This window comes from Spermophilus citellus (assembly GCF_964194105.1).
Source record: "Spermophilus citellus genome assembly, chromosome: 9".
Taxonomy (NCBI): Eukaryota; Metazoa; Chordata; class Mammalia; order Rodentia; family Sciuridae; genus Spermophilus; species Spermophilus citellus.
This window is the reverse complement of record NC_138191.1, coordinates 109469393-109489726: the sequence shown is the minus strand read 5'-3', so window position 1 is coordinate 109489726 and position 20334 is coordinate 109469393. Positions and strand designations below refer to the sequence as shown.

At 40.2% G+C, this 20334-nt stretch overlaps 1 protein-coding gene across 1 annotated transcript in view; it reads left to right on the top strand.

The window, feature by feature from the left end:
- Positions 1-18868: 18868 nt before the first annotated feature.
- RLF (RLF zinc finger) overlaps positions 18869-20334 on the top strand; it is a 75833-nt gene continuing 74367 nt past the window's right edge. The window contains exon 1 of the mRNA XM_081305368.1: positions 18869-19145. Within this exon, the coding sequence (XP_081161494.1) occupies positions 18906-19145 (240 nt within the window). The 5' untranslated portion in view covers positions 18869-18905. The remainder of the gene's footprint in view (positions 19146-20334) is intronic.

Here is a 20334-nt window from a genome sequence, read left to right as displayed (position 1 = left end):
AGAGTGTAGCTTAGAAATCAACTTTCCTGATTTAGAAAAGCAGTTTCTTACCTAGAATAGTAGAGGATTTATTTAATTTAGGTGGTTCTTAGAAGGTTGAAAATGAGTTAACCTGGTTTTAATGTTTTTGTTTTCTGTTTTTAGTCTTTTACCTTTGCTAAACCAAGCGTCTAAAACTCAGATGATCTTTTTCATAAATTTTTATAATGGAAAAATAAATAAATAAAAAAAATAAAGGCTTTGGAGATTTTCAAGGTCATTCAGTCAATTAATTCAACTAATATTTACTGATGTTACTCACTGGGTACCCTTTCAGGCACATAATCAGGTCAGTCAACAAAATGGACAAAAATTTTTTACAGCACTCAGGGAATATAGATGACAGCAATAAGCATACTAAATACACAAAGTAAATAATAGATTGGAAGGTAATAAGTGAAATAGAATTAAAAAATAGAACAGAGCAAGAAGGATTGAAGAGAAGTTGTAAATTTAAATAAGAAGAACAAGGTAGGTCTCACTGAGAAGGGAAATTTATTTAAAGACTTGAAAAAGGAGAAGTGATCCAGTCACATATTATTAGGGGAAGAGGCTCTTAAGCAAAGAGAATAACATGTGCAAAGATTCCAAGGTGGAAGTGGGTTTGGTGTGTTTGAGAAGGCAAATGGGCCAGTGCTTTTGAAGGAGAGTGAGTTGAAAGGAGAATGAAGGGAGATGACAGTGTTATGCTCGAATTCGGGACCCCCAAAGACCACCAGAGACCCAAGATCGATGTAAGCAGCAAAGAGGTGTTTATTGCGTGCTAGCTCTGTCCTCCCTGCGCACACACAGCAACTGGTGACGCTGAGAGGCCCCGAGCCCAGGGTTTGCAGCAGTTTTATACATTCTTTGGAGAAGGCAGGGACTTCACATACATCATAGCATCTCTTAGCAAATCATGACACACCGCGAGAAAATCAAATAACAACTCTAAAACATGATTAGCACATTCACTGGTGGGAACAAGTTGGGTAGGGGTGATTGGTCAGTACAAAAGGGGTATTTATTTGAACTGATTGGTTTAAGCCAAGAGGGGTGTACGTGCTGAACTACAGGGTTTCTCAACACCATAAACTACTGGGGGGGTCATCTGGCATCCCAGGTGTTTCCCTGTCTCATGCTGATTGGTGGCTGCTAGGGGGTTACTTTGGATCCCCACCTAGCCTGACTGAGTCAGGGACACCTGGCGCAACAGATCTCTCCTGTTATTTGTAGATAAACAACTTAGCAGGGTGGGAATGTGCCTAGGAGTGCTCTGTGGGTTTTTCCAAGGACAAAGGCCATGTCCCTTCCTTGAACAGGCTTTGCTCTGAGATAGAGGCTGGTTTTTCAACAGTAAAGTCCCCAATTGCCAGATCATTAGAGACATACAAGCATCTTTCTTTTTACTCTAAATCAAACTGTCTACACTTGGGTACTATTGATATTTTGGGCTGGATAATTCTTTTTTGTGAGGAACTGTGCTATGCACTGCAAGCTGTTGAGTACCAACATCCTTGGCTTCTTCCCATTTGATGCCAGTAGCATCCTGCCAGTGGGACATCCAAAAATGTCTCCAGACTTTTTAAAAAATTTTTTAAATAGTTGTAGATGGACAGCATGTCTTTATTTTATTTATTTATTTTTTATGTGGTGTGATCAAACCCAGTGCCTCAAACATGCTAGGCAAGCGCTCTGCCACTGAGCTACAGCCCCAGACTGCCTGCAGACATTTTGAATGTTTACTGGAGTAAAATCCTTCTTTCCTCCCACCCTGGTCAAGAACCACTGGCAGCCAAGGCACTGTAAGGGCAGAAGTGGAGCAGTGATACCTGGCATATTTTTAAACTACTTTATTGACATGTAATATCAATAATTACTATACAATACACCTGCAGTGTAAAAAAAGCCAGTTGCTTTTAATGCATCTTGTTATGCAAATATCACCAGAATCTAAGTTTAAACACTTTCATCACCCTTCACCCCCACCCCTGTTAGTAGTGATTTCCCAACTCCATTCTTTTGTATGTGGATGTCCAGTTGTCCCAGAACTTTTTATTTATTTCTGCTTGAATTGTTTTCGACAACCTTGTCAAAAATCAACTGACCCATAATAAGAGGGTCTGCTTTTGAGCTCAATTCTACTCTATTGGTCTTATGTTTATTTTTATGCCATTAGCGCACGGTTTTGGTTACTGTAGCTCTATGGTGTGTTTTGAAACCAAGGAGTAAGAATCCTTCAACTTTGTTCTTCTTTTTAAAAGACTATCTTGACTTTTCTAGTTCCTTTGCATTTCCACGTGAATATTTGCCGCAGTCTGGCTGGGCACAGAATCACGAGCCACTCAAGCAGGAACAAAACTTTATTTTTGAAAATGCCGCCAATACCACGTACACGTCCGGCAAGCAAGCCGGTTCACCCACGCACTCGCATCTACCGGAACCGGGGGCCCGGACCTCCCCGGGAATTCCCTCCTACTATCCTTCTCCAACCAATGGGAACTCTCCAGGAGTCCCTTAACATGAGTCCCGTAGCAGGACAAGGTGAACAGCAGGAGTCCAATTTCCATATGAATGTAAATCTTAACATAATCATATCATCTCAATGGCTAGCTGGCGTCACCTTATAACCAAAAGTGCCATGCATCATATTATTTCATATTATTTGGTTGTGGCTCCTAGCATCTGCCCCCTTCTGTTTAATTAAGCAACAGGCAATGTGGCTAGGGACCATGCCTGTTAGGTATGCCCAATTCAACAAATATTGGAATCAGCTCATCAATTTCTGCAAAAGAAATCCAGCTGGAATTTTGATAGGGATCGCATTGAATATGTATATTTATTAATTTGGGGGATATGCCCAACTTCTTAACAATAGTAAGTCTTCTGATCCAGAATTAGATGCACTTCCCCACATATTTGGATCTTCTTTGAATTTGTGGGGGTGGGGGAAGTACTGGGAATTGAACTTAGGGCCTCACACATGCTATGCAAGTACTCTTCTGCTGCACTACATCCCCAGTCTCACTTAAAATACACACACACACACACACACACACACGGGCTGGGGATGTGGCTCAAGCGGTATCGTGCCCATCTGGCATGTTTGCGGCCTGGGTTCGAGCCTCAGCACCACAAAGATGTTGTGTCTGCCGAAAACTAAGAAATAAAATATTAAAATTCTCTCTCTCTCCTCACTCTCTCTTTAAAACACACACACACACACACACACACACACACAATTTATTTTGAGACAGAATCTTACTAAATTGCACAATCTGGCTTCCAACTTGTGATCCTCTTGTCGCAGCCGCCAAAGTTTCTGGAATAATAGGCTTGTGCCACTGTGTCTAGCTTCTTTAACATCTTTCAACAATGTTTTGTAGTTTTTTCATTAGAAAAGTCTTAAGCTTTTTTCTTAAACTTATTCCTAGTGCCTTACTCTTTCTGATGTTATTTCTTGTGGGTTTTTATTTTTTAATGTTTTATTTTTTAGTTTTCGGTGGACACAACATCTTTGTTTGTATGTGGTGCTGAGGATCGAACCTGGGCTGCTCACATGCCAGGCGAGCGCGCTACCGCTTGAGCCAAATCCCCAGCCCCATTATTTCTTGTTTTAAAAATATTTTACTTTTTAGTTGTAGTTGGACACAATACCTTTATCTTATTTATTTTTATGTGGTGCAGAGGATCGAACCCAGGGTCTCACACATGCGAGGAGAGCGCTCTACCGCTGAGCTACAACCCCAGCCCCTTCTGATGCTATTTCATATGGTATTATTATTTTTTTTGTCATTCAACTTTGGATTTTTCCATTGTAGAAACACGTTCAGTTTTTGTGTGTTAATCTTATATATTGAAATCTTAATGAAATGGTTTATTGGTTCTAATAGTGTTGTGTTTTTTCCTTTTCCTTAATACAGTTCTGTTTTTCAATACTTTCACTGTATCATAAGCAGTATAAAATAACTTATGCTGAAGGACAACTTTTCTGTTCTACCCCTCCTCACCATCTGCCCCTTTCTATTCCCCAGTAGAAAGTGTTTTTTCGTTGTTGTTTTGTTTTGTTTCTATTAAGAGTTTCTCCACTTGGTGCTTACCTTCATATTTCTAAATAATATGCTGAGCCACTATTTATTATTTTGTCTATTTTTGTCTTCCTGCTATGATAGATCACAATTTATTTAAACACACCCCTTTCCCTTTGTCAACATAGTTATGGCATTATTTTAGATCCTCTGTCTTCTTTTCCCTCCTCTTCCTGCTCTCCTCTCTATTCACTCTCACATGCTCTCTCGCTCTTGTTCGCTCTTACTCTCTCTCTCTCTGTTCCCCCAGCACTGCAGATTGTACCAAGGGCCTCATGCACAGTGGTAAGCACTTTACCACTGAGCTACACCTCCAACCCCTGGATCCTCTCTTCTTAGTTTAGTAATTCTAACTAATGTTATTACACATTCGTTTAATGTCTGTTCAACAATAAAAAAAAAAAACCTCCAGATTCTCCATTTTATAAAATGCTCCTATCAGTGACTTTTTTCCATTGTGGTGCTAGAAATTGAACTCAGAGCCCCGCACGTGCTGAGCACACACTGGACCACTGAGCTACACCCCCATCTTGTATCAGTGACTTTCTGTTTCTCCTTCAGCATTTTTACCTACATTCATCCCCAACTTTTGTCATCCGTGCCACTATTTTCACATCATCAACATGGGAAGCATTTACATTCAGACTTCTGGGCTTTGTCTGTAAGTTGATTCCAAAAGTTGAAATTTTATAGTCTATTAATTCAGAGCAAAGCCAAATCATAAATTATAATTTATATAAATAAATCATATTGGGCTGGGGATGTGGCTCAAGCCTGGCATGCCTGCGGCCCGGGTTCGATCCTCAACACCACATACAAAGATGTTGTGTCTGCCAATAACTAAAAAATAAATATTAAAAAAATTCTCTCTCTCTCTCTCTAAAAAAAATAAAAAAATAAATTATATTTCCTCGTGTGTGTGTGTGTGTGTGTGTGTGTGTGTGGTGCTGAGGACCAAACCTACAACCTCATGCATGCTAGACAACTGCTCTACCCCTGACTATGTCCCAGCCCTACATTTCCTTTCTTAAGTTTTTTTTTCTTTTTCTTTCTTGCAATGCTAGACATCTACCACTGACTGAGTCACATGCTCACCCAGGTATTTTTCTAATTGTATTTTTAAATTTAATTATTGGCAAAACTGTTTATGGTAAATATGAACAAAGGAACTCATTTCCAGGAAATAGTCAAAAAATATTTTTAAAGGAGGATTGCAGCAAAAAATGAGGGTCAGGACACCAAGATCTGGAAGGAACACTCTATTAGTGGTACCATGGCCCAGAGGGATAACTCCCAAAGTCTGAACCCCAAGCTCAGAAGGGCTTTTACTTTTATACATCAGCAAGTTTGGGGTACATCAAGGCAAGGGAATTGGTGCAATTCTACTGGAGGGTTCATTCTACATTCCTTACAGGGTTGCAAGTTTGTCAACAACTTAGGGACTTTTAGCTCATACAGCTTAGGGACTTGCACTAAGCCTCAAGGGAGATTGTTCTGTCCCCATTGCTTTGTTTCCTGCTTCTGCTAATGTGGTTGGTATAGATACCTGTGTATCAGCGTGCAAAACCACAGCCTGTCAGCTAAAGTTCCCATTTTGCTCTACCATAGGATCACTTAGTCAGTGACCATGTATAGAACAATTCAAAAGGGGAGATGAAAATAAATGAAAAATGATTCACATAATAAAAATAACACAAATTTAAGATATCTGATAAATTATGGGAGACCTTAATTTGTTGTTTAAAGGCTGGGGATAGTTAGTGATAGAGAGCTTGCCTATTATATGCAAGGTTCTGGATTAAATCCCAAGTACGCCCCCAAACACACACACAATTTGTGCTTTTATTTTTATGATTTTAATTGGTACATTGTAGTTGTAGGTAATGGTGAAAACAAATTGTGGTTTAAGACCATTAGTGAAATTGCTGGGTCCAGTGGTACACATCTATAATCCTAACTTCTTGGATGCTGAGGCAGGAGGATTGAAAGTTCAAGGCCAGCCTTGGAAACTTAGTGAGATCCTGTCTCAATGTTTAAAAAAGCCAACAATTAGTAAGTTAGTCTAGTCTGTGGGCATCCATTTGAGGTGGCACAGGTTTTATGAAATGTTTCAATGTTCCTTATTCCACATAATCCTGTTTTTGAATTAGATAAATATTGTTAGTGAAATTATACCATATGTTAGTTTAAATGTCTAAAAATTTATCCTATTGAGTCCTTAAGTACCTTCTCTGGATATAGTCATGAGCCACAAAACTCTGGTGTGTGTGTGTGTGTGTGTGTGTGTGTGTGTAGTGTTAGGGAGTGAATACAGTGTTTCAGGCACTGAATGCTAAATACATCTTCTGACACTGAGTTACACCCTCAGCTCCACAATACATGATTTTTTCCCCAGTCTGATCATTTAAATGTATGATTTCGTATGACCATTTGGCATATATCCATATTTGCCAAGACCTCCAGGAACATACCTACAGTCAAAGTTGTGTGGGGTTTTTTATTTTTGTTGTTGTTGTGCTTCTTTCTTTTTATTTTTTTTTTCCTTTGGTACCAGGTATTGAACTTTGGGACACTCAACCACTGAGTCACATCCCCAGCCCTATTTTGTATTTTATTTAGAGACAGGGTCTCACTGAGTTGCTTAGCACTTCGTTGTTGCTGAGGCTGGCTTTGAACTCGCGGTCCTCCGGTCTCAGCCTCCCAAGATGCTAGGATTATAGGCATGAAAGTTGTGTTTATAGGCTCATTGCAATGAGGGAGATAGTAAACTATTAGGTCCAAGGTATATCTCAGAAACAAGGTGTCATGAAGAACATGTGTAGTTTGATTTTGGCTGTGACAGTTTAGGGGAGGATTTAAAGAGGCAGGGCTCTGCTCTGAATTGAATGCCTTCAGGGAGCAAGAGTAACTCTGGATATCCTTTTTTTTTAACTTTTAAAATTTCATTTATGGGCTGGGGATGTGGCTCAAGCAGTAGCGCGCTCGCCTGGCATGCGTTCGGCCCAGGTTCGATCCTCAGCACCACATACAAACAAAGATGTTGTGTCCGCCGAAAACTAAAAAATAAATAATAAAAAAATTCTCTCTCTCTCTCTCTCTCTTTAAAAAAAATTTCATTTATAATTTTGTATCTTTTTTTTTTCAGTACTGGCGATTGTGTCCAGTTCACTTTACCGCTAAGCTATATCCCTAACTCTTTATTTTTGAGACAGGGTCTTGCTAAAATGCTAAGGCTGTCCTCAAACTTACTATTGGCCCTTCTCTCAGCCTCTTGAACTACTGGAATTATAGGTGTGTGCTACCCTGGCCAGCATGACTTCGTATCTTAACGTTTTATCCAGAAGACAGGAGGAACAAAGCAGGGTTAAAGCTGTCCTTGATAAAGAATAGTAATCACTTATATTATCCAGAAAAGAAAATGTGGGGCATATTTAGTTTCTGTGGCTTAGATCGTGTTCTTGTTTTTGTCTATTCAGACATGATTATGGAATAGTCTTGTTTTGTCTACTTCCACCATCACCATAGAGTGGCAGCCTTAGCTGATATTATGTTCTGTAAAAATTTCTTTTATGTTCAACAAGCTATGCATACAAGGCCAGCTCCTAGCTAAGCTCTGCCCCAGGTCGAATGTCAAGACAGCTCCAGATGTCAGGCTATTCTTGTCTTTCCATATGATATTAAGATGTATATGGTGGGGCAGGGGATGTGGCTCAAGCGGTGGCGCGCTCGCCTGGCATGCGTGCGGCCCGGGTTCGATCCTCAGCACCACATACCAACAAGGATGTTGTGTCCGCTGAGAACTAGAAAATAAATATTGAAAATTCTCTCTCTCTCCTCTCTCTTTAAAAAAAAAGATGTATATGGTAATGAATTAACCATGTATTAAAAAATTAAAAAGCAGGCTGGGGCTGTAGCTCAGTGGCAGAACACTTGCCTAGCATGTGTGAGGCACTGGGTTCGATCCTCAGCACCACATTCAAAAAATAAATTAAATAAAGGCATGATGTCCATCTACAACTATAAAACAGATTTTTAAAAAAAAATTTTTTTTAGGGGCTGGGGATGTGGCTCAAGCGGTAGCGCAATCGCCTGGCGTGCGTGCGGCCCGGGTTCCATCCTCAGCACCACATACAAAGATGTTGTGTCCACCGAAAACTAAAAAATAAATAAATACATATTAAAAAAAATTTTTAAATTAAAATGCTAGCTAGGAGTGGTGGTGCACGCCTATAATCCCCACAGCTCTGGAGGATGAGGCTGGAGGATCACAAGCTCAAAACCAGCCTCAGAAACTTAGCAAGGCCCTGAGCAACTTAGTGAGACCCTGTCTCAAAATAAAAAATAAAAAGGAGTGGGGATGTGACTCAGTGGCTAAGTGCTTCTGGGTTCAATTCCTGGTACCAAAAAAATTAAAAAGAAAAAGAAAAAAGAAGCTGCTGGGTGTGGTGGTGCATGTCTGCAGTCCCAGTGGCTTGGCAGACTGAGATAGGAGGATCATGAATTCAAAGCCAGCCTCAGCCAAAAGCAAGGCACTAAGCAACTCAGTGAGACCCTGTCTCTAAATAAAATAATAAAATACAAAGTAGTTCTGGTTATGTGGCCCAGTGGACGAGTGCCCTTGAGTTCAATCCCCCATACCCAGCAGAAAATAAAAACCAAAAAAGATTTTAAAAATAAAAAGCTGCCAGGCATGGCAGTGCACACCTATAATCCCAGCAATTCAGAAGGTTAATGTAGGAGGATTATCAAGGAGGAGGCCATCCTGGTTAACTTAATGAGACCTGTCTCAAAGTAAAAAATAAGAAGGGTTGAGGACATAGGTCAATGGTAGAAAGTTTGCCTAACATGCACAAGGCTCTGGATTCAATCTCCAGTACTGCAAGATAAAATAATATTAAAAAGCTGGTAACATAGGTAAGAAAGTAAATAAACATTAAAAGGTGATATATTGAGAATGTAAGTACTGTGGGAAAAATAGAAGAGGATATGGGGAATAAGAACATTGGAGAGTGTGGATTACAATGTTAAATTATTAAATTTGTTAAGTAGAATTTTTCATTTTTTTCTTTTCTTTTAGAAGAGGGGGTCTTCTTGCTGTGGCTGGCCCCAAACTCTTGGGCTCAACAATCCTCTGTGTCTGGCTGAATTTTTTTTAAAATTTTTTTTTAATATTTATTTTTTAGTTCTCGGTGGACACAACATCTTTGTTGGTATGTGGTACTGAGGATCGAACCCGGGCCGCACGCATGCCAGGCGAGCGCGCTACCGCTTGAGCCACATCCCCAGCCCTGAATTTTTATTTTTATTTAGAATTGTTCATTTTAGGTAAAAGTAATGAGGTTAAGATTAAATTGAACTCAAGACTCTGAAATACTTCCACTTTCCAGTGAAATGATTAGTGTTTTTGTTGTTGGCTCTGCTGACACCAACAATTACTGAGAATGATACAAATTAGCCCTGCTCCCTAAATCCTTCATATTATCCATCCCTGAAAGGAACTAGGGCTTCTTAGCAGCCAGTGCCAAATCTCCAAGCAGAGAAACTCCTGATACATCTTATTATTGCTGAGAAGCATCAACCCTTTGGGGATTTCAGATATGGTGTTGGACACACAGGACAGTTTGGGAAGATAGTTTCACAGCCAGGAACAGTCAAGCCATGAGAAGCTGAATACTGCCAAGTGTAGTGGAGCAGGCCTGTAATCCTAGAGATTCAAGAGGCTGAGGCAAGAGGATCACAAGTTTGAGGCCAGCTTCAGCAGTTTAGTGAGACACAGCCTCAAAATAAAAGATGAAATGTTAACATAAAGTATAGTTAAAAGTTAGTTGTAATATAAAGGTAAGTTATCAATACATGCTTATGAATATTGGGAAATTGTTTATTAATTAATATTATTTTTTGAGTAAGCCAAATTAGGGAAAATTCACCTTAAAGCTGTGGCCATAGCCAGATGTGCTAACACATGCCTGTAATCCTAGTCACAAGAGGCTAAGACAGGAGGATGGTAAGTTCAAGACTAGCCTGGGCAACTAAGTGAGACACTGTCTCAAAATAAAAAATAAAAAGAGGTGGGATATAGCTCAGTGGTAGAGCATGCCTGGGTTCGATTCCTAGTATTGAAAAATAAAAACAAGCAAAAAACCCCCCAAAACTGTGGCCTTGATTTGAGTAAACAATCACTAATTATTACCATATAAAGCAGCATTGTCCAATAGATACAAAATGTTAGCCACATAGGTAAAAGGTAAAATTAATTTAGTAATATAATTATTTAATCCAATATATTTGAAATATAATTAAAACATGATTAATGTAAAATTATTAATGAGTTTTTTTTTATTCTTCTTCTCATGCTAAGAGTTTAAAATCTGGTATAAATTTTTCCTTTGAGGCTCAGCTGAATTTGGACTAGCCATACTTCAAAGGCTTAATTGCTATATGTGGTCACAGGCTGCCATATTGAACAACATAGGCAGAGGCCTAAAAAATGAATTTAGCGGAAGAATAACCACGAAAAAATGATTCTTATTATGATAACAAATCCCCCATACATCTAAGTTATTAAAGGTGTGTCAGAGAAAAATCCAGAAAAGTTTGTTTATAATTATAAACAATATTTATTTAGCACTTTCTATGTGCCAGGCACTGTACAGTAGGCTCTACCGAGTTTTTTCATTTAACTTAATCCTCACACAACATCTGATAAGAAGAAGAAGATGATGATGATAATAGTATTCATATAATATTGTTTTAACCATTTTGTATATATTAGTACATTTGCTCTTTAGGCAAACTCATGAAGTATTTTCTATTGTTTTTCCATTTTAAATATGTGAGACACAGGAGTTTAACAGCCTTACCTTAATGCCGCAGTCTTGGCTTGGCACAGAATCACAAGCCACCACACGGCTTTGTAGATTCAAACAGCAATTCTTTATTCCCGAACTCACACCGGCCTCTACACACGCTCTGGGGCAATCCCAGTTCTCCTGCCACCCAATTCACCTACTCCACGAGGCTTTCTTCCCCAAAATACTCTCTGAATCTCACGAGAACTCAAAGGGAGCTCAGGTAGCAGGAACGCCCTATTTCCAGCAGCAATAATCCTCAACATGGAACTTCCCTAAAACCCAAGGTCTTAAACTGGGAACGCCCTAAACCCAAGGAGCGGGATACTTCCTCAAACTGCAGGATACACCCTAATCCTGGATCCACCCTCGTCCTTGAGTAGGGTCACCTTTCTCAAACACACATGCAAGGTCACAGCAAATTTCCAAGGCAAGTCCATTTAACATGGGGTACGCAGGCAAGGAAATATCGATGCGTCATTCCTACTTGGCAATGGCCCTCAGCACCTTAATAAGTACAGAGTCACAGAATCTGTATATCTGTTTTCTTTTTAAATACATTATTTTTTTTTACTTTTTCTTGTCTTAGAAGTTATATTGAATCATTCAATTTCAAGTGCATTATATTATTTAAACAAATGAATTAAAGATCATCTTATTCTACTGAGTGATACTTAAAGGATGCTGTGAGTATATAGTACTTGTTAAATTTTGTCTCCATGAATAAGATAAAACAAACCTATGTCAAGAACCATTAAGCTCATGACTCTGAAAAGGCTTGTGGTACAAACCAACTAACGAGATAGATGCTCTATTTTCTAATTAATGGGGTTTGGGAGATCAACCAGAGGTTTGCAGAGCCTGCCTTAACGGTCAGAAATAGGGAAGATCTCAGGCTGGGGATGTGGCTCGCCTGGCATGCGTGCTGTCCTCAGCACCACATACAAACAAATATGTTGTGTCCACCGATAACTAAAATATAAATATTTTTAAAAAAATCTCTCTCTCTCTCTCTCTAAAAAAAAAAAAAAGAAAGAAATAGGGAAGATCTCATAAAATGTTGAGAAAAGCAAAGAACTGCCTACAAAAAAGTGCATAGTTTGACCATATTCTTGTTCTAAATCATTTTTTCCAGCTCTTGATTATTAGAGAACTTGTAATCTGGCAAAATAAAGGAAATTGGAGAGGATGCCTTATTTTCAACATAATAGCAGTTGCCATTTGCTAAGCAATTACTATGTATTGGGCACCATATTAGCACTTGCATGAATCTATCCATGTCTCATTTGATCTTACAACCCTGAAAGGTACCTACCTATTATTACCCCCATTTTACATGTGACTCAAGAAATACCACTATAAGCTTTTACATATCAGTAAAGGAAGGTTTTCAACCACATTCCATCTCCATTCTCAGAAATAATTGCAATTCCCCTGGTGACTGCTGCTTAGCGATTGCTGACTTTGCTGTCTGTGCTGCCCTCTCGTGGACCACTGAGCTTTTTGTCTGGCACCCACTGCTATGCTGTGGTCAACCCACAGGGATGATCTGGAGCCCTCCTCTGTCTCCAGTGTGTCTGAAGAACTCACAAAAATCCTTAAACTTTCTTGAGGTTCACAGTCTGTTCTCCCAGAAACAAAATTCCTAAGGGCAGTGTGAAAAAACTCTTTGGAATAACTTAATAAGTTACCTCTGCCCAAGTTCAAATTTTGTTATACACAAGGAATGACAACTGAGGCTCAGAGAAATTCAATAATTTGGTCAAAATTACAAAGGAGTCAATATTAGAGCTAGGGTTTAATTTCTCTCTGACTCCAGAATGACTTCATTTCACTCTGTAGGGCTACCTTCATAACTATTCATTAAACTGAAGGCAATAGGACATAGTCAGTAAATAGTGACTGAATAAATAAACATATGTAGAGTACCTACTCTGTGCCTAATCAATTAAGTGAAAAAAAGGGAAAATATATCACAGAAGCACTGTCTTTTGGGGAAAGCCATGACTAAATGAAAGCAGGAAGCAACTGAGAATATAGGGGATTTTTCTGTTGACAGACCATGAGTTCTATGTAACTCATTCAGTCATTCAAGCAGTCAGCAAAATTCATGTTTCCTATGACCTGGCACTGTGAGAGTCACTAATATAGGGTGGAAAACAAACAAACACAAACACTGTATGCAAGTCTATAGAGGGGGACTAAATAAATAAAGGAATATTCAAATGTATAATTACAGATTCTGGAAACTGTTATGAAGATTAAAAAAACCCAGAATTTTAGAAGATGAAAAATTGAGGACTAAGTTTAAGAACTCTGAAGACTGAGAATGAGCTGGATAGTACACAATGTTTCAGACAGAGGGAAGAACAGGTACAAATAGAAAATAACCATGAAAGGCTCTAAAGAAAATAGAAAATAACCTTGAAAGGCTCTAAAGAAGGAAAAATTAAAGTTTAAGGGGCTGAAGAGAGATTAATGTAACTAGAGTTCACTCTGCTAGGTCCAGATGACATCATTCCTTAATTCCAATCGCAACAAATAAGAGGGAGTTCCCAGAAGAAACAACAAATTGAACAGACACAAAGGCAGGAAAATTGATATTTGGGGCCAGAGTAACAACAGCTTTGAGAAGCTAGCAAGGAACTCTGTAATCTTAGGAATAACAGGTAATAAAGCTAGATGGTTAGAATTAAAGATAGGCTGAAGATTTCAATTCTATTTCAAGGGGAAAGGGGCTGAACAATTTTAAACAGAGTTAAATTTGGGAAGATGAATCTCATGGAACAAATGGGATAAACTAAGAAAGATTTTCAATAGTTCAAGCAAGAAAAAGTAAGATTTGTCTAAGGGTGGTGGTACAATGAAGGAATTGTCCCCCTTAAAAAACCTGGAGAGCAAAGAAGCATTCTCCAGATGAATCTCTGGCAGAAAGGGAAAGGCTGAAAGAGCTGAAAGAGTCTGTGAGATTTTGGAGTCACCCTCTCCTTTGGGGTTCTCTGACTTTGGGCCTTTCTCCTTTTGTTAAAACACAACAACAAGACCTCTTAGAAAGGATCCATAAGCTGCAAAGAGAAGCAAAGGAAAGTTCCTGTGGTCCCAGTGAAGTGATAATAGCAACTCTGGGGGAGGCAACCTGGGAGGTCATGATGACAATCATGGAGGGTAATATTTCAAAGTGAAGTTCTGAAGTGTATACTCTCTTCCTCACATCTTGCAGTTACTCTCATCCCTCAAGTTTTTCTCCTACCTTTAGAGGAATATGTTCTTATTCCTCAGGCATGAATAAATAGAAATGGGTATAAGAAAAGATAGATGGAAGTTAGGTGTGGTGGTGCACATCTATAATCCAGCTGCTCAGGAGGCTGGAGCAGGAGGATTGCAAAGTTTAAGGCTATCTTCGGCAATTTAGCAAAACCTCAGCAACTTCATGAGACTTTGCCTCAAAATTAAAAATATAAAAAGGACTAGGGATATAGCTCAGTGGTAAAGCACCCCTGGGTTCAATTCCCATGGTCCAAAAAAAAAAAAAAAAAAGATGGAAGAAAATTTTCTAAGACAAATTGAATTGATAGGACTTGAAATATAACTTTACTAGATTTTTTTTAAAAGAGAGAGTGAGAGAGGGGAGAGAGAGAGAGAGAGAGAGAGAGAGAGAGAGAGAGAGAGAATTTTTTTAATATTTATTTTTTAGTTCTCGGCGGACACAACATCTTTTTTGGTATGTGGTGCTGAGGATTGAACCCGGGCTGCAGGCATGCCAGTCGAGCGTGCTACCGCTTGAGCCACATCCCCAGCCCAACTTTACTAGATTTTGAATAAAAGAAAGAAAATAGAAAATAACCATGAAAGAACCCTGAATGTGAGACCAGTGGTGATTTAAGAACTTGCTTTCTTTACATTGATTCCATCCTCCCTAAGTAATCTTCCAGTGGTTATTTTGTTTCCCAAGTTGACTTTTCTATAAGGATGCCATTGAATTTCTTAGGATAAACCAGAAAATTGGGCCTTGTGACTTAATCACTACTGTGTGAAATGATAAAGTTCTTGAATAATTTTAAACAGTAGAGTTGAATGGGATTGTGGAACTTGCAAATTGGAAATTCTATCCCCATCAGCTCTTTTAATGATCCACAATATGGATCTGTTCCTTAATCATTTTGATACAGGACAAAATCAAGAAAATAGATGGTTTCCACGGTCAATGTGTATGGAGTGTCTACAATAAGGGGAACTAAAGTTATCCTCTGAAACTGAACCTTGTAGAATAACATTTATTGATTACTTACTACTTGTATGGCCCTGGCACTTTGGACACTTCTCATTAGAAATCTATCTTATTATTATATCCATTTTAAAATAAGAAAACACCTGGGCTCCAATATTGCTGCCTATTGACTCAATACTTCTTTTCTCTGATTGCATTTGTCACTGTGGCAGCAGGTGTGGCCTTGACATGCAAAAGGATAACAGCAAGTTTGTAGACCTCTATTTGCTAGTAGAAATGCTCTACTAGTGGTGACATCACAGATACTAAGGACCACATCTTCATTCAGATGAATGGAAGTTGACAAGATCATGGTGCTGTAGTTTGGATCTAAAGTGCCCCGAAAGGCCCAGGTGGTAAAAGTTTGGTCCCCAACTTGGTACTACTGGGAGGTGTGTGTTGAGAGCCACAGCCAGTCAGAATGACCCTGGCATATTGCCAGAGGGAATGGTTGAAAGGTGATGCCAGCGAACCATTGAGATGATGATTTGAGTTAAGCTGTATATAACTGCTGTGATGCTGGACTGATTGAGTTGTATATGGACCCTGCTCTGGGAAAAGGGTGGCTCCGGGAATCTGCCTCCCTGCTGCTTTGGAGTTCCCAGGGGTTGGGAGAGATTGGGCACACGGAGCCCAGTGGAAGGTGTGTGTTCCCCAGTAGTGTGTGTGCAGTGCCGGTGAGAGTTTGGGAATAAAGAGTTGCTGTTTGAACCTACAAGGCTTTGTGGCGGCTTGGTTATTTGTGCCCAGCCAGACTGTGGCAGTGGTGGAAACAAAGAGATGGGGCTTAGTGGGAGGTCTTCAGGTTGCTAGGGATATGACCTTGAATGGGATTGTGGAACCATCCCACTCTCTCTCTTTTTTTGCTTCCTGACCATGAGGTGAGCATTTTTTGTTCTACCACAAGTTCCACACTATGATGTGCTGCCTTGCACAGGCCTCAAAACAACAGGACTAACCAATTATGGCCCGAAAGCTCTAATACTGTCAGCTAAAATTAACTTTTTCTCTTCATAAGTTCATTATTCAGGTACTTGTTACAATGACATAAAGTTGACAAGAAAGCTTAGTAGCAGTTGAAAATCCTTATTATCAGTGGGAACTTTTGCAAATGGGCGAGTCAGAAATTTTATTTTTCAATTGGCCAAGGCTAATAGCATTGTCTCAAAGAACTTCTGAATGGAGAGAATCACTGACTTGGGATATTTTTCCATAAATATAGTGAGAACCATACCACACCCCCCAAAAAAAGGGGGAAAAAGAAAGAAAAAAAGGAAACCTGAAGCTTAAAGAGATTAAATGATCTAAAGGAACATAATAAGCAGCTGGAGCTAAATGATCTAAAGGAACGCAATAAGCAGCTGGGATCTAAATCTACAAACTTGGCCCCAGAATCCTCTGGATTTTATCTACATTGAAAATAAAATATCATTACCATAGTAGGTTTCACAATTTTTAAAAAATTTGAATAGATGAATTTTCAAAATTTAACTACCCTTCTGGGCAAGGTGGCACCCAGCTATAATTAATATATATATATTTTTTTTCCCAGATACTTGGAAGGCTGAGGCAGGAGGATCCCAAGTTTGAGTTCTGCCTGGATAATTTAGCAATCCTATCTTAAAAGAGAAAATAAAAAGATATAGGTTTAGAGCATCCCTCAGTTCAATTTCTTATATTGAAAAATTAGTTGTCCTAATTCCTCACTTGTAAATGTCTTATTGATGGTGACTGAGAAATAACTAGGGAGCTGGGTACTGTAATCCTAGAAACTGGGGAGACTGAGACAGAAGGATCACAAGTTTGATCACAAGTCTCTGCAACTTAACAAGATCATGTCTCAAAAAATATAAAAGGGCTGGAGCTGGGAATGTAGGTTGTTGGTGGAGTACCCCTGGATTCAATCTCAGGAAACACACAGGAACCACACAGGAAAAAGAGAAATAACCAGGGGAACTGGGAGTATATGAACTGGGTAAAATTAAAGAAAGTTACAGTTCAGTTTAGCTGTATTGTAACTCCTGGAGGTGGTGGAATGAAAGAATACAAAAATCAGGACTTGTTTTATTCACAATATATTATCAGTCCTTAAGACAAAACCTGAACTAGATTGGACATGGAGAATGGGGGAAGGAAGGGGGGTTAGGAATGGGAAAAACAGTGGAATGAATTGGACATAACTTTCCTATGTTCATATATGAATACACAATCAGTGTAACTTCACATCATGTACCAACCACAAAAATGGGAAGTTTGGGCTGGGGATGTGGCTCAAGCGGTAGCGCGTTCGCCTGGCATGCGTGCGGCCCGGGTTCGATCCTCAGCACCACATACCAACAAAGATGTTGTGTCCGCCGAGAACTAAAAAAAAAATAAATATTAAAAATTCTCTCTCTCTCTCTCTCTCTCTCTCTCTCTCTCTCTCTCTCCCTTTCACTCTTTCTTAAAGAAGAAGAAGAAGAAAAAAAAAAAGGGAAGTTATACGCCATGTGTATATGTCAAAATACATTCTACTGTCATGTATAATTAAAAAGAATAAAAATTTTTAAAAAGAGCCTGAAACATGATTACTGATACATATTTGTTGAAGAAATGAATAAATGCCACTCAACACTGCCCTGTAATATTCCTGCACGTATCTAGCATGTGTTCTTTACTAACTCATTCTAAAATAACTCTTAACAAAGTTTTTCCTCTCTCCACTAATTCAGTTGATTTTCTCTCACATTCATGGAGAAAAAAAATAAACACTCTGGAAATGACTCCCAAATCTCTCACTATCAAAACTACACACGCTATACCCATATTCTAGATTCCCTCCAGTTGAAATAAAAATGCATCTCTAATTTCTATTCCAGACCAAACCTCTTGTATTCTGGATGCTATCCCCTCTTGCCTTCTCCAAGACTTTTCTCCTGCAGTTCCTCCTACTCTTTTCTGCACTTTTCTGTATCATTTCCATACATATAACCATGCCCTCTAATTTCTCACCACTTCATCCCAATCCTTGGGGTCCATCCACCTTGACCTTATCATTCTAAAACAAGATTAAACCCCATGACTTTTGCACCTACTATTTCCTGTGCCTGAGAAGCTCTTACCTTTTAAATTTTTTTAACTTTTTTTTTCTTTTCGTTTTTGAGGACTTTAATCCATGTGAGCTTTAGTTTTGGATATGGTTTAAGGTAGAAATCTAATTTCATATTTTTCTCTTTTGGGAAAAAAATGTCTCAGCGCTATTTATTGAAATATATCTTTTCCCCCACTGACTTGTAATACAATCTCTTGTAATAAGCCAAGTTCCTTTGGAGCTTGTTTTCATTTCGGCCTAACAAGCTTTGCTTCTTATTTTCCTTCATCAGGCACGCTTCTCTCTTGGTTCCTCTCAGGGCTACCTTTCCCTCTCTTTCTTCAGATCGTCCTTCATATCTAGATTGTCTATAGGCATTTCTGGCGACTTCAAAGATCCTGGAAGAACCGAGGCTAGCTAGAGCTTCAGACCAGTTGTTGCTAAGGCGGCTGTAGCTGAGAACGCCGAAAGGACCAGCCCTCGGCGCCCTAGTGATGGAATCAGGCGCGCGTCAGCGTCGCCAAAGGGTGCGTCACCGCGCGCGGACGACAGGGGGCGGGGTCGGGGATTAGTCACGTGGCTTGGTTGCCTACGCGCTGCTGGGCCGTGGGAAGATGGCGGACGGAAAGGGAGACGCCGCCGCCGCCGGGGCCGGGGCCGGGGCTGAGGCTCCAGCGGTAGCGGGAGCCGGAGAAGGAGCCGAAACAGAGTCCATGGCTCGGGGTCATCGCCCTGCATCTCCGGCGCCGGGAGCCCCGGGCCTGCGACCGTGTTTGTGGCAGCTGGAGACAGAGCTGAGGGAGCAGGAGGTGTCTGAGGTCTCATCTTTGAACTACTGCCGGAGCTTCTGCCAGGTGAGGGGCTGACTGGCTGATTGAGGGCGGCGGAGCGGGGAGGCCAGGGAAGGAGGCCCGGTATCCGTTGCAGCAGTCGAGGCTGAACTCAAAGACACCACCCCCGTGTCTCGCCGCGCCCCCGGGCCGCAAAGGCCCAGCTGGCCCCCCTCCGCCCCAGTCTGAGTTTGGCCACTGTCGGGGCGGGTTTAGCTGGGCTATACTGAGAGCCGCGAGAGCGCCGACGGCTCCCTGGAATGGCCGTGCCCTGTCGCGGTTGCTTGAGCCCTGCCCGGGTGGTTGGAGCGCCACTGCCCCCTGAGGGTTTGATTGCTCGTTCCTGGTGGGAGATGCTTTTTTGAGTGATATGGGTCTCTCCGAACTGGAAAACCCAGGTTTTCTTGAATAATCCGGAGGGGTATATTGGGGCCAGAGACTTCTCTTGGGAGTCAATGTTTTCTGGCCCCTAAAAGGCTTGATAGTTGGCTTTGAAAGACGTGTCGGACTTTCCGATTAGGGATTGTGGAGCCATTTGGTTGTTTGGTTTTTGCCCATTTTGGAGAGCAAGGAGATATGTTAATGCCTTCTTTAACCTCTTTTGTGTTCATTTGTGGATTGTAGTACCAGGACTGAGGCTGGTGATTAGAAGAGGTTCAGGAAAGAGATGTACAGTGTGGCCTCTTTTGGCAGTCGTTTGATCGATTGCTTCTGTGCCATGGAGGGTCCCAAATTTATATGCATGTTTATGGATGTATTGGTTTCCATGATCACTCCAAGGTGTTTCTCGGTGTTTTCAAGTCTACTACATTCGTACATATTTGCTATTATTATTTCTACTTCTGATGTTTGTTCTATCAGGTTTCACAGTCACTCCTTTGCTCCCCACCTGTGGTACCTTAGAGAATATAAATTAATTGAAGTATATTGGTACTTGGATTCTTAATGAGCATTTGAGCTTGATGAAGAAATTGTGGCGTTCCAAAGTTATAATTTGGGTGGGGGGTGTTTTCTCTGTTGGTTCAGGGCAGTATCAAAAGTTGATTTGCTTGAGTGCTTTTCTTCCCCCTCTTGCTGAGCCAGAAGTACCTCATCTCTGAATTAATTTTATTCTTGCTAATCTTTTTCATCCGTTATATCGCTCCAATTTTTGTGTATTCAACCTGTAGTATTTCTCTCCCCTATTTTATGTCAAGGTGTAATTGTTATCTGC